A 24,272-nucleotide genomic window follows, 5' to 3' on the forward strand; every position below is an offset into this window, starting at 1 on the left:
GTTTCACAGTATCAAGCAGCTTAGTACAGAACAGTTGAGCTAAGCCATGCTCAGGCTCCTTGCTGTCTCCTTGCTCACACAGCAAATACTCTTTCAGTTTCCAAACAGCTCTCAACTTTCTCACACATTGACAAGACGCCAGATGAATACCGATGGATGCTAATAGGCAGAGGCAGAATTTTTTTCCCTTATTTTCCTCTCCAAAAACTAAGCCTCCCCACATAGTTTCATAGCGAAACACAGGTATCAAGCTAGTGAATGATAAAGACAAAGGATATCTTGCTTGTAGAGTTTGATTCCAATCTGTTACTAAGAAAATGCTAGAAATATTAATATATACACATTAAAATATTAAGAATTCATTAGTTAAGAATATTAATATATTCTTAAAATATCTTTTATAGGGAAGAAGCAATGGATTTACATGCAGACCATCAAGCTAAGCCTTATTACAAGTGAGTATATATTTTAGTATAGAGTGGTTTCACTTGTATGCTACATTCCATAAAATAACTCTTACCATGTTGCTTTCTATTGATGTCCCTTGAGTTATTTACACAAACATAATGTAGATAGTATTTGATAAGCATAGAAAATTAGACTTCTCTTAATTTTATATTGTTTTCCTGATTTTGTTGACATATCCATATGATTTTCTTGATAACAATAAATCATTTTTATTGCTACCTTCTAAATTTTTTTATTTATTTTAGCATTAAAAACGTGGTCTTCTACTCAAGTGCTAATCATGCCAGGCCTAGTTTGGATGTTTTTAGAATCAGCTAGGTCCTGCAACCCACTCTGATACTTATATTCTAATAAATTAATCACATTCTAACAACATTAAAATACTCTTTCATCATTTTCTCATCTTTGGAATTTTCTTACAGTAGTATACATGGTCTTATGTTAATACATACATTTCATTCTACATTTTATTGTGGTCTTGCATATTTAGTCTTTTTCCAGTGTGTTTTTGTTTCAGAATGTTCTCCATCCTTTTCATTTTCCTTGCCATTAAGCAAATTGACTTTATAGTACAGTAGTATAGTACTGTGGAGTGTCATAGTATAGTAATGTGGAATGTATGAAATATCTGGTAAATCAGAAAGCTATTGTTATTCCGCACAGACAGATCGGTAATTGAAGGACAATAATTTGTTTATAGCAATTTCCTTGATGGTTGCTGCCAAAAAAGTGATACAGTGGTGTATTAAAAAAAAAGGTGTTCTCGTTACTATCACTGCAAAATATAAAGTTAACCAGTTCCTCCTTTCCAGGAGACAAGGAGTAGGCAACTTCACAAGCTGCCTGCCTCTGTGTTCCAGGACACAGTAGCATGCCCTTTGGTTTAAAGCAGGGGTGTCCAACCTTGGCAACTTTAAGACTTGTGGACTTCAACTCCCAGGATTGAAAAGCTGGCTGAGGAATTCTGGGAGTTGAAGTCCACAAGTCTTAAAGTTGCCAAGGTTGGACACCCCTGGTTTAAAGTCTATTGGGTAGAGCATGGGAGCCAGATGTGCACATTATACCTTATTATAGGTGTCCTCGACTTAAAACTATATGTTCAACAACCAGCTGAAATTACAATTTCACTAAATGAAGGTAGTTATGAGCACTGTCTGAAGTTGTGGCCATGGTCACAAGATAAAAATTCAAGTGCTTTGCAGCTCACATGCCTTTACAACCCTGGGGATGCTGCAACTCCCCCTGCATATTCCCCCCCCCTTTTAGGCTGCTTGCACAGCCCCTTTCAGCAGCAGCAGCTACAATTGTCCCTGCAGCCCAGATGACCTTCACCATCTTGATCCTTTCTTCAGACCAATATCTCTTTTTATGTGAAAGCCCTTACATGTGCAAAAGAAATGGTGTGCATGTGATTTGAGAAAATGAAGCTCTTGAAGCAACCCAAGCACCAGGCTCCTGTTGTTCTTCAAACCACACATCCCATTTTCATGGGATTTGGAGAAGTCTAGAACATTTCTAATGAGATGCCAGCTTGTGGAAGGAAAGGGGTGCCTGTTTGAAGAAGATGGGGGAAGCGTGGTTGCAGAGGAAAGGGAAGCCAGCTTGAAGAATGGTTTGAGGTGGTAAAGGTCAACTGGGCAGCAGGGGCAATTGGGATCACCGCTGGCAGTACCGCTGGGCAGAGCCAAAAGAGCCCTTACGGATGGGAGGGAGAATGAACCTTACCTAAACTCTACCTAACAATCCAGGTGATCACCTAACAACTGCAACTAGGAATGATGGAATTGTGGTCATTGAGTGAGGTGGTGATGTCAGTTGAGGATTACCTATGTAAGAGTAATGTTAGGAAATTCAATGATCTATACTTATATCCAGATTATCCACTTAATTAGGTGCTGCTTTTTCTGGGAGCAGTATCCATGTGCTAAATTTATTTTGTAGTGCTTTATATACACACTGAGACTAGTACTTTGTTTTTTTGACATGCCTGTTTGCGAATGAACAGGATTGCCCATATTTGTACATAAATAATAGATGGAGTTCTACCGAGAGAGATGCCTGGCTTGATAGACCTGGCAAACTTCATTTGGCCTCTTAAGCTTCATTTGGCCTCTTAAGAAGCCAAAAGTTTAGAAATTTTGTAACTGCTTAATCTGCAATTAAACATAAGATCATAGTTCTTGAGTAATCAGCAAATCTATTATCTTTTTTTCGGTTCTGCTTTTCTTAAAACATTAAAATAGTTTCAGATATTGCAAAAGATAAGAGAATGAACAAAGTATTGCTTTGGAAATAGTATTGTGAAATTATTATTTCTAATCAGATATTTCTGCAAGTTACTGTTTTACTGTAGTAGCTTAATATTTGTGCTATGTACCCAACTTGTTATTATTCTGTTTAGGACAGAAAAATCGTGTTGAAGCATTTGGTTTCCCTGACTATTCTATTTTTTGCTTTCAGTGAACTTCTTGAGTTTATTACAAGTGGCCCTGTTGTTGCCATGGAGATTTTGGGAGATGATGCCATAGGTAAATGGAAACAATTATTAGGGCCTGCAAATTCAATTGTGGCACGAACTGATGCTCCAAACAGCATTAGAGGACGTTTTGGAAGTGACAGCATAAGAAATGTGGCTCATGGCCCTGATTCCTTTGCCTCTGCTGCTAGTGTAAGTTTCTCAAATAAACATTTGATAGCTCATTCTGTACATGATTTGGTTTCTGTTAGCATATTATAAGAATATGTTTTCATACCTCTCAATTAAATTTATTTAACTGATTTAACTGATGTACGTAAATATGTAAACTGAACTTCTTTCTTTCTTTCTAAACTCTGTTTAAATTAGTTCTTTTGACCAGTAGTTATTGACTGGCCTTCTAATTCCATAGCTTTTAGCTTAGCTTTGATCAAATGAGGCAATCCTGCTAAGACAGTAGCAGATCCAAGGCATGTTATAAACAAATTACTTACACAAATATCTTAATATTGGGGCAAAATGTTTGCTTTTAGAAAAAATATTTAGTGATTTGTTATGTAGATTTCTTCTACAAATCAGAGTATTCTCTTGTCCAGTCCTTCACTTCAGATAAGTAAGTCTCATATCTTCCTGATTCAGGAAAATCACTGTACTGTGTAACTAATTATGTTTACACCACTTCATCTCATTTTTTCACTGTAAAGCCTCCCCTACATTGTTGTTACTTTGAATAATGGTAATATGATTTCAATCAAATATTGCCCTGAGCTGATAAAGGATTGCATGATAATATTCTAAATAAATGAAATAGTCAATCTTACAAGATAAAATAAGATATATAATGTATACTTCATTTTAATTTTCATCTTGTTAGAATTGAAACTATAAATAATAATGCATAGCCATATAGAATTTTTAAAACTAGTTTCTTAACTATTCATTGTGGTGGATTAAATAATCTTAAACAGATTAATTGGAGGCTCATCTGAAGGCAAAATTTCATTTGAGTCTTTCCAAGCTATAAGAAAACAGATTGGACAATATATTTGCATTTTACTTTCTGATGCCTGTTTTTCTTTCCATAGAAACATGTTTCTTGATGTTGATTAGAGGAGCTAAGAATAGTGCTGCTGGCAGTGTTTTAATTACTCCCTTATTTGTCCCTGCTGTGTATCCTTAAAAGTATTTTAATGTGGTATTATGTATTTAACAGTGGGATTATGGGTTGTGAAGAGTTAAAGAATCCATTAATTTATACATTGTTGAATGTTATACAACTATAAAATGGTATACCACATGTTCATACCATTGGAAATTTTTAAGTTTAAGAAATTATAAATTAGGATGACAAAAAAAGAGGGGCTAGTCCTTGGCACTTGAAATATCTTTCTTTTTGCTACTGATTTCCTCCTTCTCCCAATTTTCTTATCTTCTCTAACTTTCTCCTTGTTTTGTGTTGCTTGGAGAAAGAGAAATATTTATACTGAGATTACTTAGCAATCCAGGATCATTGTATTGTAGAAGACAATGGGCATTGTTCTTACTATTGGAGATAAGCGAAAACATCTGTCAGGACTGAGTTGAAGTAACTGGGAGAAATAACAGGTAATCCAATTCACAGGTGTCCTTGCTAGCCTGAGATTTTACCTCAGTGTCCTGTTCATGAGAAAACAGGCTACTAATGAGAAAAGAATATATATCTTGCAGAAGCTGTGTTGGTAAAGTAGAAGATAAATTACTTGGTTGTTTGCTTGTGAAGACCAACTTTGGGATAAAGAACTGGAAATTAATATCTCTGAATAAGGTATTAAAATTGCAGGTTTGAGAGAATAGATTCAGAATATGTACATACTGTCCAATTGAGCAACTCATGTAATTCCATGAATTTCATGTGGTTCCATGATTTCTGCTGATTGGATTTTTGAAATCGTGGTCCTAAGATTTTCTGTAGCTGTTGGAGAGGGGTTCTAGTACCCAATCCAGTCTGCGCTTTTTATTTAAAAAAACAACACAAGAGGAGGATCTCACCTCATCATGAAGAGAACCTCTGATGTTGTTCATGATTACGTTTCTCTCCCCAGTCAGCAGCTAGCCCTGTAAAAAGGCCCTCTGTTTTCTAGGAGTGGGCAGACAGGAAAACAAACAAAAGGGTATCTGTGCTGTAACAGATAAATAGGAAGTAGGACTGTGGTTTCAAGCTTATTTTTGTAATTTGGTTGGGGTTTTTTTGCTCCTTTCCCCTCATCTCTTTCTCTTTTTATTTATGTTGTTGAATCATCCGATTCTGGCTGTATTTTTTTTCTTTTTCATTAAATTATTAGCTCTGATTCTTTTCTGTCTCCCTTTTTCTGGTTCAAAAACACATATTCTCTCATTAAGATATTCAGCTTGCTTTGGGATTTGGATTGTTAGGTTTTTATTGTCTTGGGTTTTAAGCTTTTTTCATCTTTTCAGGCTGTTAAGACACCTGTTATAGCTTGCTGTTCTTTTGTTTCTTCTGGCCCACCTGGCAGTGGTGGCTAACCTTTTTGGGCTCCTGTGCCAAAAATTGTGCGCACGCTTGCATGCTTGCGCTCACCTGCCAGCACCCAGAAGGCAATGCATGCCCCCTCCACGCCCCTTATACATGCACATGCAATACCCATCCACCCACCCCCGCCGCCCCCTTACTTGGACTGCGCATCACAGCTGATTTTCAGCCAGTTTGAGGCCTTTTTCGGCCTCCCAGAGGCTTCAGGAAGGCTTCTGCAGGCTTCTCAGGCCGAAAACTAGGCCCGTTTTGTCACTTCAGTATTTCCGGATAAATAGGAAGTGATGAAATGGGCCGAATTTTCGGCCTGCAGAAGCCTGCAGAAGTCTTCCTGAAGCCTCTGGGAGGCCGAAAAAGGCCTCAAACCGGGTGAAAATCAGCTGTGAGGTGCGTGCACAGTGAAGTAAGTTTGCCTGCAGCTCGCATGCCGGCACAAATGGCTCTGTGTGCCACCTGTGGTACGCGTGCCATAGGTTCGCAATCACGGTGATAGCCTAAAACTCTTTCAATACAGTCAGCAGTCCTGTGGCATTCAAGTTAGAAAGTTCCTTGTTTGCAAGATATGAGCATCTAGTAAGAAATCCAGTGTTATATAGTTTATTGTGAAAGATTGAGTGGTAATATAACAAAATAATGAACTCATCTATAGTTACAGCGCGATGATTGTGTTGTGGTGACATAGGCTGGTTTTCATGGTTTTCTCCCTGCCTATTCTTGGTAACGCAGTACTGAAATTTGCCTCAAATTTCTTAAGTTTTTTTTTCTGTGAAAGGTTTATTGTATCTTTTTCTTGGCATACAGGTAGTCCTTGACTTATGACCATAAATGAGCCTGAAATTTCCAATTCAACTAGATAGTTGTTAAGTGAAATTTGCCTCATTTTAGAAGTTTTCTTGCCACAACTGTTAAGCGAATCATTGCGATTGTTAAGTTAGTAATACAGTTCAGTGAATCCGGCTGAAATGAACAAGCCATTGACTTTGCTTGTCAGAAAGTCTCAAAAGGTGATCACATGACAATGGGACACTGCAACCTTCATAAATACATGCCAGTTGCCAAGTGTCTGAATTTTGATCACATGATACAGGGACACTGCAATGGTCATGTGGAAAATGTGTGTTTTTTCAGCGCCTTTGTAACTTTGAAAGGTCACTCAATGAATGGTTATAAGTCAAGGACTACCTGTATTTGAGAATTTTTAAAAAATTGGTATTGTTTTGGATCTGTGTTGGAAGTCTATTGTCTATGCTAAATGATAGAACAGTCAGATGAGGCACTTTCAAAAATATGTTAAAAAATAAGGAATGGAAATGAATTAAATGAAAACCAATGAATCTGACTATTGTAATCTCAGTGTTTTGAGACCCTACAAATGTATATATTTAATTCCTATTATTTCCAGGAACTGGAATTATTCTTTCCTTCCAATGGAGGCCGTGGACCCACTGGCACTGCTAAGTATACACATTGTACTTGCTGTGTTATTAAACCTCATGCAATTAAAGAAGGTTGGTTATATACCTTGCAGAATCAATACAAATACATTTTGGTCCTCTTTTTGTCTAGTTAGTAGCCATGTAAATTATTTCCACAATGGTACCTTAGCCTGGTTCTAAAAAGCAATGCTGTTTCTTTTTTGTTAATGTTAATATTTATAGTTGCAGAGATAAAGACCTTTTTTCCTATTGCTGCTCATCATTTTTTTCCTTCTTTGACAAAAGTCTTTTTTACCAGCAGATTGTTTAGCAGTTAGGCTCAGATAATTTCCAGCTGACCTGCTTGCAGAATCAGATGGAGATGTTCTCTGTATGCAATTAAAATACATAAACCACATAAATAATTATTTGGGTTAACAGGTTTTGCAGAGATGTTGGCAAGAGAATGCTGTGCAAAACCACTTTGACCTTCATAATTTTTAGACTATGGTATGATAGTTGCTTCTTCCCAGAATATATCAGTAAAATCCTTTAGTACAAAAGTAACTACAGCATATAAGAATAGTAGATGCTTTCAAATGAGAAAGAGGTGTTTAATGGGGTTTGTAGAGTATGTTTGATCATTTGAAATCCTTTTTTAAATTTTGGAACTAATTTGATTTTTGCAAATAAAATTAGCTCATTGCATTATAAGAAAATATTTAACACTCTGCAACTTTAATATTAATAACTTCCCAATCTGGGCACCTTTTAAAGGTATGGACTTTACAATTATTATTAATGATCTTCTGGCTGGAATATTCTAGGGAAATTGAAGAAGAAAGTATATCTGAAGGACATCCAGATTACAGAAAACTGCTATTTTCCACTATTCTTTTTCAAAAGATTGACTTAATGATTTAAACTCATTCTTTCAAAACTATGGTACAGTAATCCTCTTACTGACCATAATTGGAACCTATAACTGTTGCTGAGTGCCACTGTCATTAAGTGAGACATCATGTGACCATGCTGGACTTGTATATAATATAATACAGGTATATCTTGACTTACAACCTTTCATTTAGTGGCCATTCAACTTTCCAATGGCATTGAAAAAAGTGACTTATCTCCATTATTCATGCTTACGATCATCCTCACACTCACATTAGTAAAATTCAGATTCTTAGCTACTGGCTCAAATTGCTACTGGCAGTTCCTGGGGTCACGAGATCACTTTTTGCGGTCTTCTAACAAGCAAAAGTCAGGAAGTCAGATTCACTTAACAGTCGTGTTATCAACTTAACAACTATTGTGAATCACTTAACAACTGTGGCAAAAAAAGGTTGTAAAATGGGGCAAAATTTACTTAACTATCTCACTTAGGAACAGAAATTTTGAGCTCATAAATTGAGGATTACCTGTATAATATAGTATTGATAAGAAAGACAAAGTTTTTCCTTTGATCAGCTTTAAATCTTCCAGTGCTCTGCATTGGATGGTCTCTGGTCCTAGGATTTTGAGAGACAGAGTAAAATTTATCCAAGGCCACTTCCTCCATGCAATGCATAAATTTTAAACCCTGTGTTCATATTTCTCCTATTTCTGTTTTCCTGAGCTAAAAAACTTCAAACATCCAAGAGGTGTTACAGTGTTGACAGTGTTATTTTCAACCACTTTTCTAATTCTATGTAGGGTGGCATTTGTCTTTTAACACTACCATACACTGAGCTGACATTATTGAACCTGTCCACTGGGAGCACCTGTTATGCATCAACACTTAAATTTAGAATTTGCAGGATGGATATCAAAACAGAACACCACCAAAGGAGATGCCATGATAGCAATGATCTTTTGATAGTTTATTAATTAAATGTCCCAAATATGGTCACAGTGCTGATTCTGTGGGCAAGTCTTATAGTTCTTTGCCTTATTCCCCTACTTCTAAAAAATCCCGGCACTGAGATAACTAAGTGGAAGGAAATTGATATTTGTGTTTACATATTGTGAAAAAGAAAAGAATGCAAAATTGTACATAAGCACAAAGTTGGGAATTCAGATTGATAGGAATGCTGTTCCCTCCAGCTGTTCACCTAAAGTGCTTATAACAGCAAGCCACCAGCTGCTCTGGAGGCAAAAGCTGTCAGCTATTAACTTGTTAATGTCAAGGCAAGGTTTTTGTTGGTTGCTAGCAGCAGCGCAAGCTGCGCCCAAGATAATTAATTTGCTTAAAGTCATGGACTACAGCTTCTTTGCTTGTTTTTGTTAGTGCTTATTAGGGAAGTGCTGCGTGGTGGAGAAAGGTCAATAAAAAAAATAGTTTGTTCAATCAATCTCTCTGATTTGCAAGGAGAAAAAATAAACTGCCCATTCATCTAACTCAGGGGTGTCAGACACGATTACATGGAGGGCTGCATCAGGGTTGTGTTTGACTTTGGGGGCTAGGGTGGGCATGGCCAGCTTGACGTCAGTCCTGTTGGGGGTACCGATGGTGGCCCGGGCACTCTGCCAACAAAAACAGGCTCTCAAGCTCCATGATCAGGGCTTCTTGCAACCCTTTGCCAGTGAAAAAGGAGCTTGGCAGGGCCACCCTGGAAACAGCAAAGGACCAACCCTTAAAGCTTCTGCCAACGAAAACGGTCTCCCAAGCTCCTTTTTTGCTGGTAGAGGGTTGGAGGAGGCCATGGCAGCCAAAAACTGAGCTTGGGCGGCCATTTTATAAGGGCTGATCCTTTGCTGTTTCCAGGGCCAGATCTAAGTACCCTGCAGGCAGGATCTGGCCCCCGGGCCTTGAGTTTGACACCCCTGATCTAACTGAAAGATCTTTCTAAAGATCTTCAATAATGTTGGGTTTTTACCATCCTAACTAGAGTTATGTGTTTTATATCACCCACATACTAGACTAGCTCATTGCTTACATCAAGATTATTTATGATTCATTTAAAAATTACTAATCTCAACATAGACCTTTTACTTCTTATTTTCTTCTAAAAAAAACCTTGCCCTTTGATTTCTAGTCATTTGTTTCTGTTCAACCAATTAGCAATTCTCTTATCCCCTGACTGCTAAGTATACTAAACAACTTTTGATGAGAAGCCCTCATCAAAATCTACTATTTTTTCTGGGGAACTACTATTTTTGATGCTGGATGTTTGATGCAGGCTCTGTTTTCACTTGGGTGTCTTTTGGGGCTCACAGCTCCTGTTCAGATAGCAGATAACAATTGTGATTTGGATTTATTTCTGTTGGTGAATTTGCACCAGTTCCATAAATCATTCATGCTCTGGGCACTTCCCCAATGAATGTTGTAATATACTGTACATGTGGTTGCTTTTGAAGAAACTGCAACTAATGCAAAATGCTGTGGTGAAGGCAGTTATAGGCCCTCCACAACCAGCATATAACCTATGCCCTCAGGGCTGCAGTGGTTGCCAGTTTTCTTCTAATTTCAATTTAAGATGCTGTACCCTACCTGGTCTGGCAGAAGAACCTTTTTATGGGCTACATCTATTAAGAAGTGACATCCGACAGGACCCAGGAGGAGAGCCTTTTCTGCTTTAATACCTACCTCTAGAACATCTTCCTCCTTAAGATAGAGTAAAAAGGAAGAAAAGAAAGGAAATGAAAGAATAAAAGAAATGTATAAGGAAAAGATTTCCAATCATCATCACAAATATAAATACATGCAGTAATCTTCACCCCTATAAGGCTACAAACATATCTCTTTTAACCACAGCCTATCCCATATCTTAAATTTGCAAGACATCAATTTTTCAATCCTGGTGTCAGCAAAAATGTTAGCAGAATTCATAAAAATATGTCTTATTTTAACTTTGATCAAATAAACCAACTTTATAATCCTTTTATCTCTTAAAATCTAAATCTTTAATTCATTCAAATAAAAAGATTTTATCTCTGTCCAATTCTTGTCCCATTGCATAGGTTTCTTTGAGACGTTAACAAACCTTTTTTGTAAATCCAATAAAAATGTATTACTCAGATCATTTTCTTGAGAAACAGGGTAATCGAGTGAACAAAAAAGTAGTGGGAACTGGATTGACTTCTAACTTCCTTCCCCATTGACTTTTCGTGTGAGGATCTGGTAGGAAGCATCAGAAATCCTTCCCTCCCTTTCCAGCAGGCAGGTAAATGGCTACTGCTGGGTGGGAGAGGGAGTGAGGGATTGTGAGACTGGCTGGGAAATTATCATAGAGCATTGCAAATAAAAATCATGTGACTGCAGCAGCAGCCCAGCAGTGCTGCAGCAGCCAATAGCACTGAAACAGCCACAATTTCCCCAAATATCTGTCTCTCTTGAGTCATGGATCCTGGATTTTAGACACATTCTGTAAGTTAGCCAATTTGAGGTACCTTGTTCAGAAATAGATGATGCAAACAATTTTGCCCAGGTAATTATGTCTGTTTGGCCCAGGTAAAGATCATGACAATGAAGAGTTTTACTAGTAAAGTTTAAATTAAACGTATAACTTCATTTCTGTACATGTAATCATAAGCTCCACACATTTCTGCGCTCATTTAGATTCTGGAGAAACATCACGCACACACATACACATAACTCTGTTTTATTTATGCCTTTAGTTACCTTTCTTATATTTCAAATTATTGTATTCTTTATGCCATGATTATAATCTCATGGGCCTATTGATAATTTTGTTTACCACTCATTATAGCTTTGGTCTTCATGTCATATCAAGGCTTTCATGTCATGTTTACTTTTTAGTAATAGATAGACAAACTAGGGTACCAGCCTTAAAGCCCATCTATAGAGACAGTGCATTAATGCAGCAGTTTTTTCACACATTACAATTGTTTATTGATCAACTGTTGACATGTAACTTGAATCTGCATAACAAACCTTTATTTTCTCCCCTCCCATCTCATCCCGAAATAAATCCTATATTAGTTTAACCCACAGATGTCAAACTCTCCTTGTGATGTTGCCGTCACATGATGTTTCACGATGTTTTTCCCCTTTGTGGAGCTGGGTAGGCATGGCCTGCATATGGCACATCCAGCCCGTGGGCCTCCAGTTTGACACCCTTGATCTAACCACTCTTTAAATCTGATGAAATGAGCTTTAGCTTTATATAAACTTTAAGCCTTTTAGTGACATTTGTTAGTCAGAAAAGGTGTTCACAAACTTCTGATCATTTGTCACTACAGACTAACATCACTTTCCTTTTATTGGTTTAAAGGGTAGATTAACCTCTAAAAGATTCTTTGAGGGAGGTGGAGAACTAACAGTAAAGCATGCCTGGCTTGTACAACCATCACATCAGTGCATATACTTTAATAATGATTTGTGGAGACAACATTTAGAAAGTTAAAAGTTTTAGCCAAGAGAAGCCAATAGCATTGTACAACTATAGGGGCAGCAGCAATGCATGGCCCTATTCTGGATTCTGTTAACATGGTGGCAGCAGAATTATAGGGTAATAGGAGACCCATCTGGCTCTGGAACAGAATGAAAAGATAGTAAAGAGTGCTTGTGTAGTATCACCAATTTTACGTGTGGCATTCTCACATAACAGACAATATATGTCAGGTTTAATACACTGTGTCTAGTATGCCACAACTGCAACCAAAGCCAAGTTTTATCTCAAGCAAGCTAGGCCTACTAAATATAGACTATCCAATTAGTATTATTAACTAGGAGATACCCACAGAATACTATGTGATTTTCAAAATCTGATTCACCCTCCCACAACCAAGTATCATAGACTTACAGTACGTGTAAATCATGGTCTACCTGTATTCTGTAAATTACACATATTTTTATTTGCTTTAAGCAGAGAAGAAATCCTACTCAGCTGAGCACCTCAGCTCAAAAGTTTGACTAGGTGTGTCATACATATCTCTGTGTCAGATACATACATATTAGTCCAAATATATTCTGGATTTTAAAAAAATAATTACATTATAAGAACACCTTAACTCTCAAGCATTTAATATTTTAAAAACTATTCTTAGGTATCTGACCATTCTTCCTCCCCATTTTTTGTTTTAATGCAGGAGTAGCTGGAAAGATTATAAAAGCAATTCTTGATGGAGGATTTGAAATCTCAGCCTTGCAGATGGTAACTTATTTTCTTTTTATTCAGCTCTTGTGGAAGTAGGAGGTGGAGAGAAAATTCCACATTTACCACTTTCTGTTTCTACTACAGAGCCACGCCTTAATCCATTGCACCTGGGAACAAACATGTCGGCCTTGACTTTCAAGTGATTCTCAGCTGAAACAGCTGCAGTCAGAAATGTAGCCGCTTCCTGCAGCTTTGCTGTTTGTGGTGTCTTGTATCAGGCTTTCAAAACTTTATCTTGCTAAGCAAAGGAAATCAGTCTTTTCATTTTAGTTAAACAAAAAATGGACAGACTTCAAATTTGCTGAATTTATTTTGGTTTTTTTCTTAGAATTCCCAGATTATCAGCCAAAGAAAGGTGAAAATGACTTAAAACTGGATCCGGTTGTCCCTGAATGTATCAGGAAACTAGCAAAACTAAACTGAGCTCAGTTTTTTTCACATGCAAAACCCATGTTTGTTCATTGCAGGAGTTAATTTACATAGAAGAAAGCATTTTTCATTGTGGCTGCTGCTAAAGCATTTCAAGATCAGGGCTGCTTGCTCACTTGCTACGGTTTATTTGGATTTCCATTTACAAAAGCTGATTTGCCTTCCATCTGGTAGATCATTATACTTTTCCACCAGCACTGACCACTGAGGCAACTTTTAAGGGTGATAATTATTCCCTTTGAATTTGTTGAACACAAATCAATAGAATCTTGATATAAATAAGGTGTATTGAGAAACATCTGGCTACTTCTCTTCCAGAAGAGAACAAGCAAAAGGACCCATAGCCAACCCTAATCAATTATGGGTAGCTTTTTAAAGAGGCAGTGATCAGATTGGTTCTGAAGAAATATCTCCTTAATAAGATGGTAATTAGAATTAGCGAGCAGCTTACCCCACTTTCTCAGAGAAAATAGATTTGGTGGTTGCTGAACAGTTTCAGACATTCTTAAACTGATTTTTTTTTTGATCCATTAAGGGCAGCTGCATACCTGATTTGGAATAAAAAAAATGGTTTCTGGACTGCGTTCAAGTGTGGCAGTGCTGGAACTCATGATCTCCCAGGTTCTAGCCTAACTCTTTAAACATTACATCGGCTGACTCTACAAATACATGCTTAGATATTACAATTAAAACTCACTAGTCAGTGATAACTGCAATAATATTTTACAAGCATTTAAAATTGATTTGACATTAACATAATTTTTAATAAAGTAAAAGGAAACAAAAGCATTCTACAAAAAGCATTTAGAAAGCCTCCTCTCTTTTCCCTGCCCGCATTCTTTCCTTCTCTCAATGTATTGTGAACTTACTTAAATTTTAATCAGTATAAATAATTGAATTATATAGAAAGTTAACAACGGTCATGAGCCTTGTGCAGCCTGAAAATCGACACAAACTTTTTCTGGAAGACAGAGTGAAATCTTAAGTCTTTTGTGGAGAAAGGTGCTGCTTTATGCCTAGGAGGCTCTGGGTTTGCACCTAGTGTGTCTACTCTGGAGTAAGTTAATAACTATAAGGCTGGGAAAGGACTGTCTGCCTGCTCCAGGAGCTCCCACTGAGTCTGTGTCAAGGCTTCTGGCAAATTGTCAGCCCAGACTTTTGTGATTCCTGAATTTACTGTATTATTAGTTTGAAGGAAATGTTATATGTGCTTAGCTTTTTACTATGTGGTTTGATGAATGGTGCACACATGCATATTGTCTGTCAGCTTATTTTCCAAAGAAGAAATAGCCTTTGCGTGATTGAAAAACCACACAATTCCTATCAGGGTTGTTCTTGAATAGAAAAAGGGCAGCTGTAATTGTTAGGTAGTTTTTAAGTATTTGTAAGACAATACTAGTTCCATAATTCTGCTCCACAGAAACTCAATAATTAGACTATTTCTTTCTGTTTTATATACAGTTTTATATGGACCGAGCAAATGCAGAGGAATTCTATGCAATCTACAAAGGTGTTGTTTCTGAATATTCTGTAAGTAAATAATGAAATCTGTTTCCCCTCCTTTTTAATGCAGGGCTGTTAGGAATTTAAGTCACCTAACAGCTATTTGGGCTGGAAGTATATAAACCAGGATAGACATTTTAATACTGTATCTTTAAGAGAGTCCTGGAGGTGTAATTGGGTGTGGTTTCTCAAATGGCCATAAGATGGAGCCGGAAACCTGGGTTGTCTCTGTTTCCTTCTGTTGGAGAGTTTTGCCCTTCCTCTTAATTGACTGCTATTCCTGGATTTGATGTAAGTCTGATACTGAACTGTTTTTGACACTGGACTTTGTTATTGGATTATCCCTGGACTAAAAACTGACTGATCTTACCTGTGAATGACTTTGGACTGCCTATTTTGAACTTTGCTTAAACGTTTCTGGAAGTACAAACCTACATTTACTGTACAGTGTATCTGTGTGCTGTGTGTGTATTATTCAACACTTCTCTCAATACGTCTCCCTGTATGTGCTCATTCTCCTAACGGGGAATTACCTCAACAAGGACCATCCTTTTTGTATAGTAGTGGTCAGGATTACTACTCATAGTTATGATTGTTTTAAAATTTGCTATAAAATAAACCACAATTTATTGGAGAGATAAACTGTACACATATTAATTTTGAATCAACAGTGTGACATACATAAATTATCTGCACTTTTGGATAGTGGTTTTCCAGGCTAAAAGGTACTCCCATTAGTAACATTATGTTGTCGGTGAGAAACATCAAAATTCTTAATTTTTAAAATTATGATAAATTTTCAAAAATTCCAATTCCTTGCCTCCTTTAAAAATCCTTCTTGCATTTTTCTGGCTTACCTTAAAAATGGATCAAATCCACAAACTAGCAAGTTAATTCTTTTTGTTGCCTCTTTTCCCCCATTCGGGAGGGACTGCTTGGCATACCTTTTGCCTTCCAGACCTTTCTTCAGTCTAATATGTCATTACAATCTTTGCAATTGGGAAAGGACTCTCAAAAGCAAATTTTGTTGGTGTGCTACATTTGCAGTATTTGCAGGATTGCCACACTTCACAATATTTTCTGAAATGCCGCTACACATTTTGCTCTACAAAAGTTGGATACATTTATGTACCCATTCTATGTTTATTCTGCCATGCCCCAGTATGGTTCTTTGCTGTTAACAAAATGCACATAACATTTAAAACATCCACAGTTTAAATACCAATGGTAAATTTAATAAAAAATGACGAGTCAATAATGAAATATAACAGACTGAATTAATACTTTTCTATTAAGAACCAACAAACTCAATAGATAGTGTCATTACGAAATATGACCACTCTAAGAAAAAACTCAATTTCCAGATTCCTCCTAAAGGAAAACAGGAGATGAGCTAGTTTAATTTCACTTCAATTTTCAAGGCCATCATGTCTAACTACTGTATATTTTCCTCAATATTTTCAACCTTGGGTTTTTAGACTCTTGTCATAAACAGTGCCCCATTATTTGCATGCTCTATCAATTTCAAATTGAATTTGATCATAAAACTCATCCATCTTTCTTTCCTGCATCCATAGTTGGAGTATAAACTTGGATACACTTGTCAATTATGTCTAATTGATGACATCTGGTCATTGATTGCTTTGTAACCAAGTAGTTCTTATTGTCTTCTTAACTATGAAAACAAGACCATTCCTTGTTTTTTATGTCCTGATAGTAAACAGTGTAAACTTCTGACTAAAAGTATTCAATTCCAGTCCACCTCAATTTGCTGATCTTAAGATACCGATGTTTAGTCATTTATGTTCATATTTTATTGAGTTTTCCCAAAGCTTTGGGTTCCCTTTTCTTGTATTGCAACTAGAGATTCTGTAGGCTTTAACCTGGCAACATCATAAATACATTTAATACTCTAAAAGATTCTCAACTTGTTCATCAGGGTGTTGAATGCCATCCCTTTTGATGAATCCATTATCTGTCATTATATCATCAGTCATTTTATATTCCCTATCTGTGTGGTTGTCTTGGTAAAATACCAGAGTAAGTTGTTACAGCTTTCTACGCAATATGAAATGTACAGCTTGTAGTGTGTTGGGCTTTTCAAAATGCAAAACAAGCTAGTGGAGATCACTCTATCTTGCCATACGTTTGTAAAAATAAATTTCTCAGATGTTGGGGAGGGACTTTGCTTGTGATTAATGTTTATTTATCCCAAAATCATTTAGGATAAAAACCAAAGTCTAGTCCAGAGGATTTTTGAAATCTTGATGGTGGAAACAATGATTAACCAAAAAAAGACATTGATAATAGCAATATGTGAACGAAACAACAAGCAAGACAAATTCTATCAAGCATTACACAAGGATTTGTTTGCTTATTTCTGCATCCCTGCTTTTTGATTACTGGGATTTCTGTAAAATAATCAACTTAGTAATAGACCCATACAATTTTCAATAATGTGCCTTCAGAACAATGTGAATAAGTTGGTGTTTTTTTTTTTTTCTGGTTACAGGAGATGGTTGTAGAGCTCTGCTCAGGACCTTGTATAGCTCTAGAGATTCGACAGATAGATCCTGAAAAAGTGTTCAGAGACTACTGTGGCCCTTCTGATCCTGTAAGTTACTTATTGAGCAATTAATTTCATAACGAAATAAGACTGGTGAGTGAGGTCTGTGAATGTATATCTCTTTACTTTCACCTTTAAAGCAGCTTGGACTGGAGATCCACTTTTGGTAGATTGTAGTGTTGTACAGAACAGTTCACTCACCTCTTTTGTTGGGTCAAAATTTCTCTTCCTGTATGAAAACTATATACTGGCATAATAAAGGTGCTAATATTTTCCTTTCTTTGCCAATCTATTAAAGGACCAAGAACAAATTTGCCAAATTGCATACGTACACATTTAGGGGTACAACAAAATGAAATGTTATGTTTTGAATCCAGACAAAATGCTTTCCATAAATTGAGGAATATCATTGTTCTTCAAAACAAATAAAATTCAGAATGTCTCAGTTGAAATCCAGAATGTTGGATGAAACAACATTTGGAGAGGTTGCACAGGACTTTTACAAGGCAAATAGAATGGTTAATGTGTTTCACCCTTTCTCTTCACTCTTCTCATCAGCCACTCCCAATAAAACTCATTGTTTTATCCATCTCCCTAATCTTCCTTCTGTCTCTGTTTTGAGCTTTCACTACAAATGACAGCAGATCTCTATGTTCTCATAAGACTTTTCCTTTGCCTCCCTTCCCTTGGGAGCCACCATCACCACCACAACCAAGATTCACAATGTTCTTACCCAAATTACTCATATTCAGAACCGAAATTTTGATTCAGATCCAAAACAAAATAGCCACCTGCGTCGCAAAACATTTTGCACATTGTAGTTTCAAACAAGTTGTTAGCATTAAATATGCTACTGTTGCTTTTTTACTCAAAATTAGAGCCTTGCAATTTTGACTTTAACTTAAAAAAAACTTGGTAGTTCTCCTGGGAATTGATATACTTTTGATGTAGCATGTATAACAAGATTATGACACAATGTTTTTAGGCTTTTCCTTAGCAAACTTAACAAATAATCAGGCATGCACAGGATACAAGAACTTTTGATTTATATACAGCTGTATATACATTCTTTTATTTAGTTATTTCAGTAGGCAGATTCTAATTGATAATTTTTCAATTGTAGTTTTTAATAATTTCAAGGAGATAGTTGTAGGCATAGGAAACAAACATTAAGCCGAAAGCATGTTTTATGTTTGCTGTGCTATTATTTATATATGCTTTCAATGCACTTAGGAGAGACTTGACTCCAGCCCATTAAATATATGTACAGGGATAATAGAATTTGTTGTTCTATATACTGGTATGTGGTTGGTGCCAGTTTGGAGAAAGCTAATTTATGAAATTGGGCATGGTATATTTATTTGTTATTGGTAAAGTGAAATATATGCATCTGAAATATAGAAGGTAACTGCTTGCGATGAAAAAAAGGATAATCCTTTGGTTTTCTAGTGGTTTATCAGCTAGCCATAAATTTCCGCTATTGCTAATTTTTAGATTTTTTTCCGCTATTTTAAGCTATGCAGGATTGTGTAGTTTATGCTTGCATCAAGCATCAGTTTAAACTGATTGTGCTAATGTGAAATTAATTCTTGGTATGTAATCCATAGATGATTGTCATAATTTTGTTTTATTTATTTGTTGCATTTAGATCTCATTTCAATACAATAACTATTTCTTGGTCGACTGTTGCAATTTTTGACATAAGCTTATCTTGCATTCCAAAATTTTAAATTAAACGTTTAGGTGCTGAATCACAAAATATCAGTGATTATGTGTTAAATATTAAAATGCTAGGAACTATCAAGATAACATAGATATATTGCCTAAGCAACAACCATTACAATATCTGATGCCTTCCCCCCACACACACACAAAAGTGAACTCTTCTATTTCTAGATTAGACTGCAGTCCTTTACCTATTTATGTAGGCTTAGGACCTTTAAAATCAGTAAGACTTCCATCTGAACAGGTGCAAGCTTATACTACAGTATATAAGCATGGGAGAGGAGTGGGGAAGCAAGTGATAACACATGTGAGCCACCATCAAATATACATCATGCATATTTCACAATACACATTTTACCATCGGATGTCATAAGGTCATTACATAACCATGTAATGACATTCTGATACATGTGTCATGCTTTTCACATTATTGGTGCTTGTTGTTACTATATGTTATAGGATTCTTGCCTTAAAACAGTGGTTCCCAACCTTTTTTTCACCCCGCACCCCTAAAGAAATTTCACTCGAACCTCGCACCCCCTGGAATAAAAATGCCAACATATAGCCAATGTCCTATTATTTACCTGGACTTTTCTCGCACCCCCTGGAATATCGTCTCGCACCCCCGGTTGGGAATCCCTGCCTTAAAACAATTACTGATTTCTGGCATAAAATAGCTAAATGAGCTATGGCAAAAAAAAGTTTCTGATGTCATTTCTGCTATGAACTACTTAGGTGACTTTTAGCTAGCAACTGTATCTTAATTTCAACTTCAGTGTTAAAGTCCTAATGTATTAGAAAATATTTATTTTCAGTATTAAAACTTGCATACCATATACCTTCAAAGGTCTATGTCAGTTAAAATAGTTCTGTTAGGAATCATAGAATATTAAAATCAAACTATATGTACCAATAACAACTCCCAAAACCAGAAAAAAACAAATTACCCATAACAATAAGGAAGCTCCAATCCAAAAAGAAATCCTTTTGGTGGAAAAACAAATCTGGTCATGTTGCCAACTTTAAAAGCCAATACAAAAATTTATGCCACCAGATAAAGACTGAATGTACCAATTATCACACTAAACAAGAGGAAAACCTTCTATGCACCAATTCCACCCGCGCTTTCTACAATTTTGTAAACAACAAACTAAAAGACTCAAAGTTCATCCCACCCCTAAAAGAACCAAATGGTAAAGGCTGCAACGATGACACTATTAAAGCCAACCTCTTTAACACATTCTTTGGCCCAGTATTTGTAAACAGTGATGGATCATGCCCAATATTTCTTAGTCGAACCAAGACAACTACAATGATCTAATACATATTGATTTTACAGAAGACAATGTTGAAAAAGCACTACGCAATCTAAAACCATCTTTATCTATTGGACTGGACGGAGTTTGTGCCTACTTCTTAAAAAAGCTATCCACTGCCATAGCTGAACCTTTAAGCATAATCTTTGAAAAATCTTTCAGGACCAGCTCCTTGCCAGATCTATGGTCACTAGCCACAGTCATTCCCATCTTCAAAAAGGGAGACCACAGGACTGTAGTTTGAGCTTCTTCGGCGAGAGACCGAAACCGCAACTCGGCACGGTTTCGATCCGTGCTCGCCGCTGGAGCGCCCTGAGCTGGCTGGTTTTGGGGGTAAGCCACCCCGTAGAGGTTGTGAAGAAGGGGGAGACTGCCTGCAGGGTTGAGGAGAGTCGCATCTCTCCTCCTCAGCTGGCCATTACTCCCTTTCCCGAAGGCGGTTATAGCGGTGGTCAGAAATGGCCACCACAAAGAAGAACTCGACCGGAAAAGAATGTGCAGGAGGAAGATAAGAAGAGAAAGTTTTGGTTGACCGGGTCAAACAGCAAAAGCAACAAATAAGGTATCCTGGAATTTAAACTATAAAAAAAATATAACACTGTTCCCAAAGAAGCTTTTTAAGCAGTGAAGGAGAGAGAAAAGGGAAAGGATTTGGTTTTTTCTCTCTCCTCCTTTTCCTTTCCCTATACTGACAGCTAAGAGACTTAAGCAAGAAATTGGAAAAAAATCCACTTGACATTAATAGGCATTTAATGCTGAAAATAAAAAGTCAAAGAGATAATAAAGATTTCTGGATACTTAAAAGCTTTTAAAAACAGGAAAGGAGAGAAAAAGAAAAAAAGGGCAGGATCCGGAAGAGAGGAGACTGCCTGGAATTAAAAAGTACTTACAGTAAAATCTCAACAAGACTTCTAAAAGATACATCTTAAATGAAACATGGCAACAAAATAGTAAAACCCCAGGAAGAGAAAGTGAAAAAATAAATAAGAAGAAACAGTTCGGGAGTATTTGGATTACTTGGTGATCTCTGGATTCTTGGTTACTGCATTTGAATGACTAAAATCAATTGGGTGGTTGTTTAAAAGTGTTTAAAATGGCTCCACTCTTAGAAGAACTGAAAATGGAACTTAAAAAGTACAAAGAAGATGCACAAGAAGGGAGAGGTTCTTTTGGCTTCGTATTTCGGTTCTTAGAAATGGAGATTTGGAACTATGAGAAACAACAAGAAATGCCTGCAGAACAAGAAGATTGGGACAAAGAAGAAGCCATCTTTAATGAACAAGTAATCTTAGGTGGGGGGAAAAAAGGAAAGGGGGGAAAGAGAATGGAAAGTTTAAGACTGGAAAAACAACCCCAAAAATAATAGATTGAAAAATAAGTATAAAATCAGAAAACAACAGAAGAGGGAAATGCAGAAGAGAGAATTAGAAGTAGAGAGACAAGGGGGTAAAAAGGGGAGGGAGAAAAAGAGAGGGAAGAAAGAAACAAAAAGAAGTTATAAAGGACAGAAACAAGATATAGAGAAACAGGGCCTATTTAGACATAATGGGTGAAAATCTAATTGAAAAAGGGATTATGCAAAGGTACATAAGATAGTATTGCTACATTAGAAATAGAAATAATTTCAGAAAATATGAAACAATGTATGATTAAAATATTTGATAAAATAGTTATCGTAATTGAGTGAAATGTTTGTCAATAAATAAATGTAATAAAATGAATATTTAATGATTTATGAAACGTGAAGAGAAATAAGGGAAAAATTAATTAGGGGGTGATACGTGTCTTCAAGAAAGTATGATATTTAATTGAAAAGAAATGTTAAAGATGTTAAGACTTTAATGAATATTAATGATAGAACTGAATTGGAATGGAATGAGGGTTTTAATTACATGTATTTATAATTCGTTTTTTAAGAATATAGTGTGTATTATAAGAATGTACCAAGCAGAATTCGATTAGAAATTATGTATTATGTATTATATTGAATGTTACAACGTTAAGGTATATATTGAAGTTTAAATAAGAGTTGAATGGATAAAATTAAAAGATATAAAGGTGTCATACTCCAATTAGTAACTAAGGAGAAAATTTGTTTAATAAGAAAAGATAATATGAAATTAAAACAGGACAGACAAAAGTATAAATATAATGATTTGAATTGAGATGAGATAATCAAAATAAAATTGAGAAAATTAAAAGAGGGGAAAAACTATATAGAAAATGCAAAATAGTAATTAGATATGGAATAGAACACAAAAACGAGCATGAAACTGAGTTTGTGTCTGTATAAAGAAGTATAACCTGGGACCATGCTATTTTCAAAAAAGATGTTTTACTTGTATTATGTTTTTTTTTGTGTGTGAAAACCCAAATAAAACTTTAATTTTAAAAAAAAAAGGGAGACCCCAGCCTAATTGAAAATTACAGACCAATCTCTTTATGCTGCGTCATCTGTAAAGTCATGGAATCAATTATTTACCAATCCATTATCCTCCACTTAGAGACAAACAATCTACTCTCTAACAAACAGTCTGGTTTCAGAAGGAAACTGTCCTGTAACCTGCAACTCTTGCACTGTAAAAACATATGGACTACACAACTTGATCAGGGCAAAGCAATTGACGCAATTTACATAGACTTCTGTAAAGCCTTTGATTCAGTGGTACACGACAAACTACTAAAACTAAGGTTTTATGGTATATCTGGATAGCTGCATAACTGGATAGAAGCATTCCTGTCAAACAGGCAACAAATGGGCAAAATAGGAAGCGTCCTATCAAATCCTGTACCTGTCAACAGTGGTGTCCCCCAAGGCAGTGTTCTAGGACCAACTCTTTTCATACTCTATATTAATGACCTCTGTGATTATATTAAGAGCAACTGCTTTGTTTTCACTGATGATGTAAAGCTATTCAACACCACTGACAATGCTGCTACCCTTCAAAAAGACCTTGACTATGTGTCAGAATGGTCAAACAAATGGCAACTTCAAATCTCAACAAATAAATGCTCTATCTTACAGATTGACAAAAAAAAATCAAAAAAAAAAATACAAGCTGAATAGTCAAGACCTTGTTGATGACAAAAACTTTGTCAAGGACCTTGGAGTACTCATCTCAAATGATCTAAGTGCTAGAGCCCACTGTAACTACATAGCCAAAAAGGCATTAAGAATTGTTAACCTAATCCTGCGTAGCTTTTTCTCCGGTAATATCACTCTACTAACTAAAGCATATAAAACATTTGCTAGACCAATACTTGAATGTAGCTCATTAGTCTGGAACCCACATTAGATATGTGATAATAATACAATTGAGAAAGTCCAGAAATATTTTACAAAAAGAATCCTTCACTCCTCTACTCGTAGCAGGATATCTTATGCCACCAGACTTGAAATTTTTGACCTAGACAACCTAGAACTACGCCACTTTTGGTTCAATCTAAGTATGGTATATAAAATTATATATTGCAATGTCTTACCTATCAATGAATACTTCAGCTTCAACCAAAAAGTACAAGAGCACAAAATAGATACAAACTAAAGATAAACTACACCAAACTTGATTGCAGGAAATACGACTTCAGCAACAGAGTAGTCAATGTCTGGAATACTCTACCTGACTCTGTGGTTTCTTCCCCAAACCCCAAAATCTTCAACATTAGACTGTCTACTATTGACCTCACCCCTTTCCTAAGAGGTCTTTAGGGGGAGTGCATAAGTGCACCAAAGTGCCTACCGT

The 24,272-nt window shown here is 36.2% G+C and overlaps 1 protein-coding gene across 4 annotated transcripts in view; it reads left to right on the top strand.

Moving 5' to 3' along the window:
* The window catches only part of NME7 (NME/NM23 family member 7), a 72,293-nt gene that overhangs the window by 26,907 nt on the left and 21,114 nt on the right, over positions 1 to 24,272 (top strand). For all 4 annotated transcript variants that reach the window (XM_087966441.1, XM_087966440.1, XM_087966442.1 and 1 more), the window contains exons 5-10: positions 405 to 455; positions 2,929 to 3,136; positions 6,877 to 6,982; positions 12,923 to 12,987; positions 14,881 to 14,949; positions 17,435 to 17,536. In XM_087966441.1, the coding sequence (XP_087822567.1) occupies positions 405 to 455; positions 2,929 to 3,136; positions 6,877 to 6,982; positions 12,923 to 12,987; positions 14,881 to 14,949; positions 17,435 to 17,536 (601 nt within the window). The remainder of the gene's footprint in view (positions 1 to 404; positions 456 to 2,928; positions 3,137 to 6,876; positions 6,983 to 12,922; positions 12,988 to 14,880; positions 14,950 to 17,434; positions 17,537 to 24,272) is intronic.

Source organism: Notechis scutatus, chromosome 5 (genome assembly GCF_049901735.1).
Source record: "Notechis scutatus isolate UNSWTSFEM ecotype Mainland chromosome 5, rNotScu1.2, whole genome shotgun sequence".
NCBI classification, from domain to species: Eukaryota; Metazoa; Chordata; class Lepidosauria; order Squamata; family Elapidae; genus Notechis; species Notechis scutatus.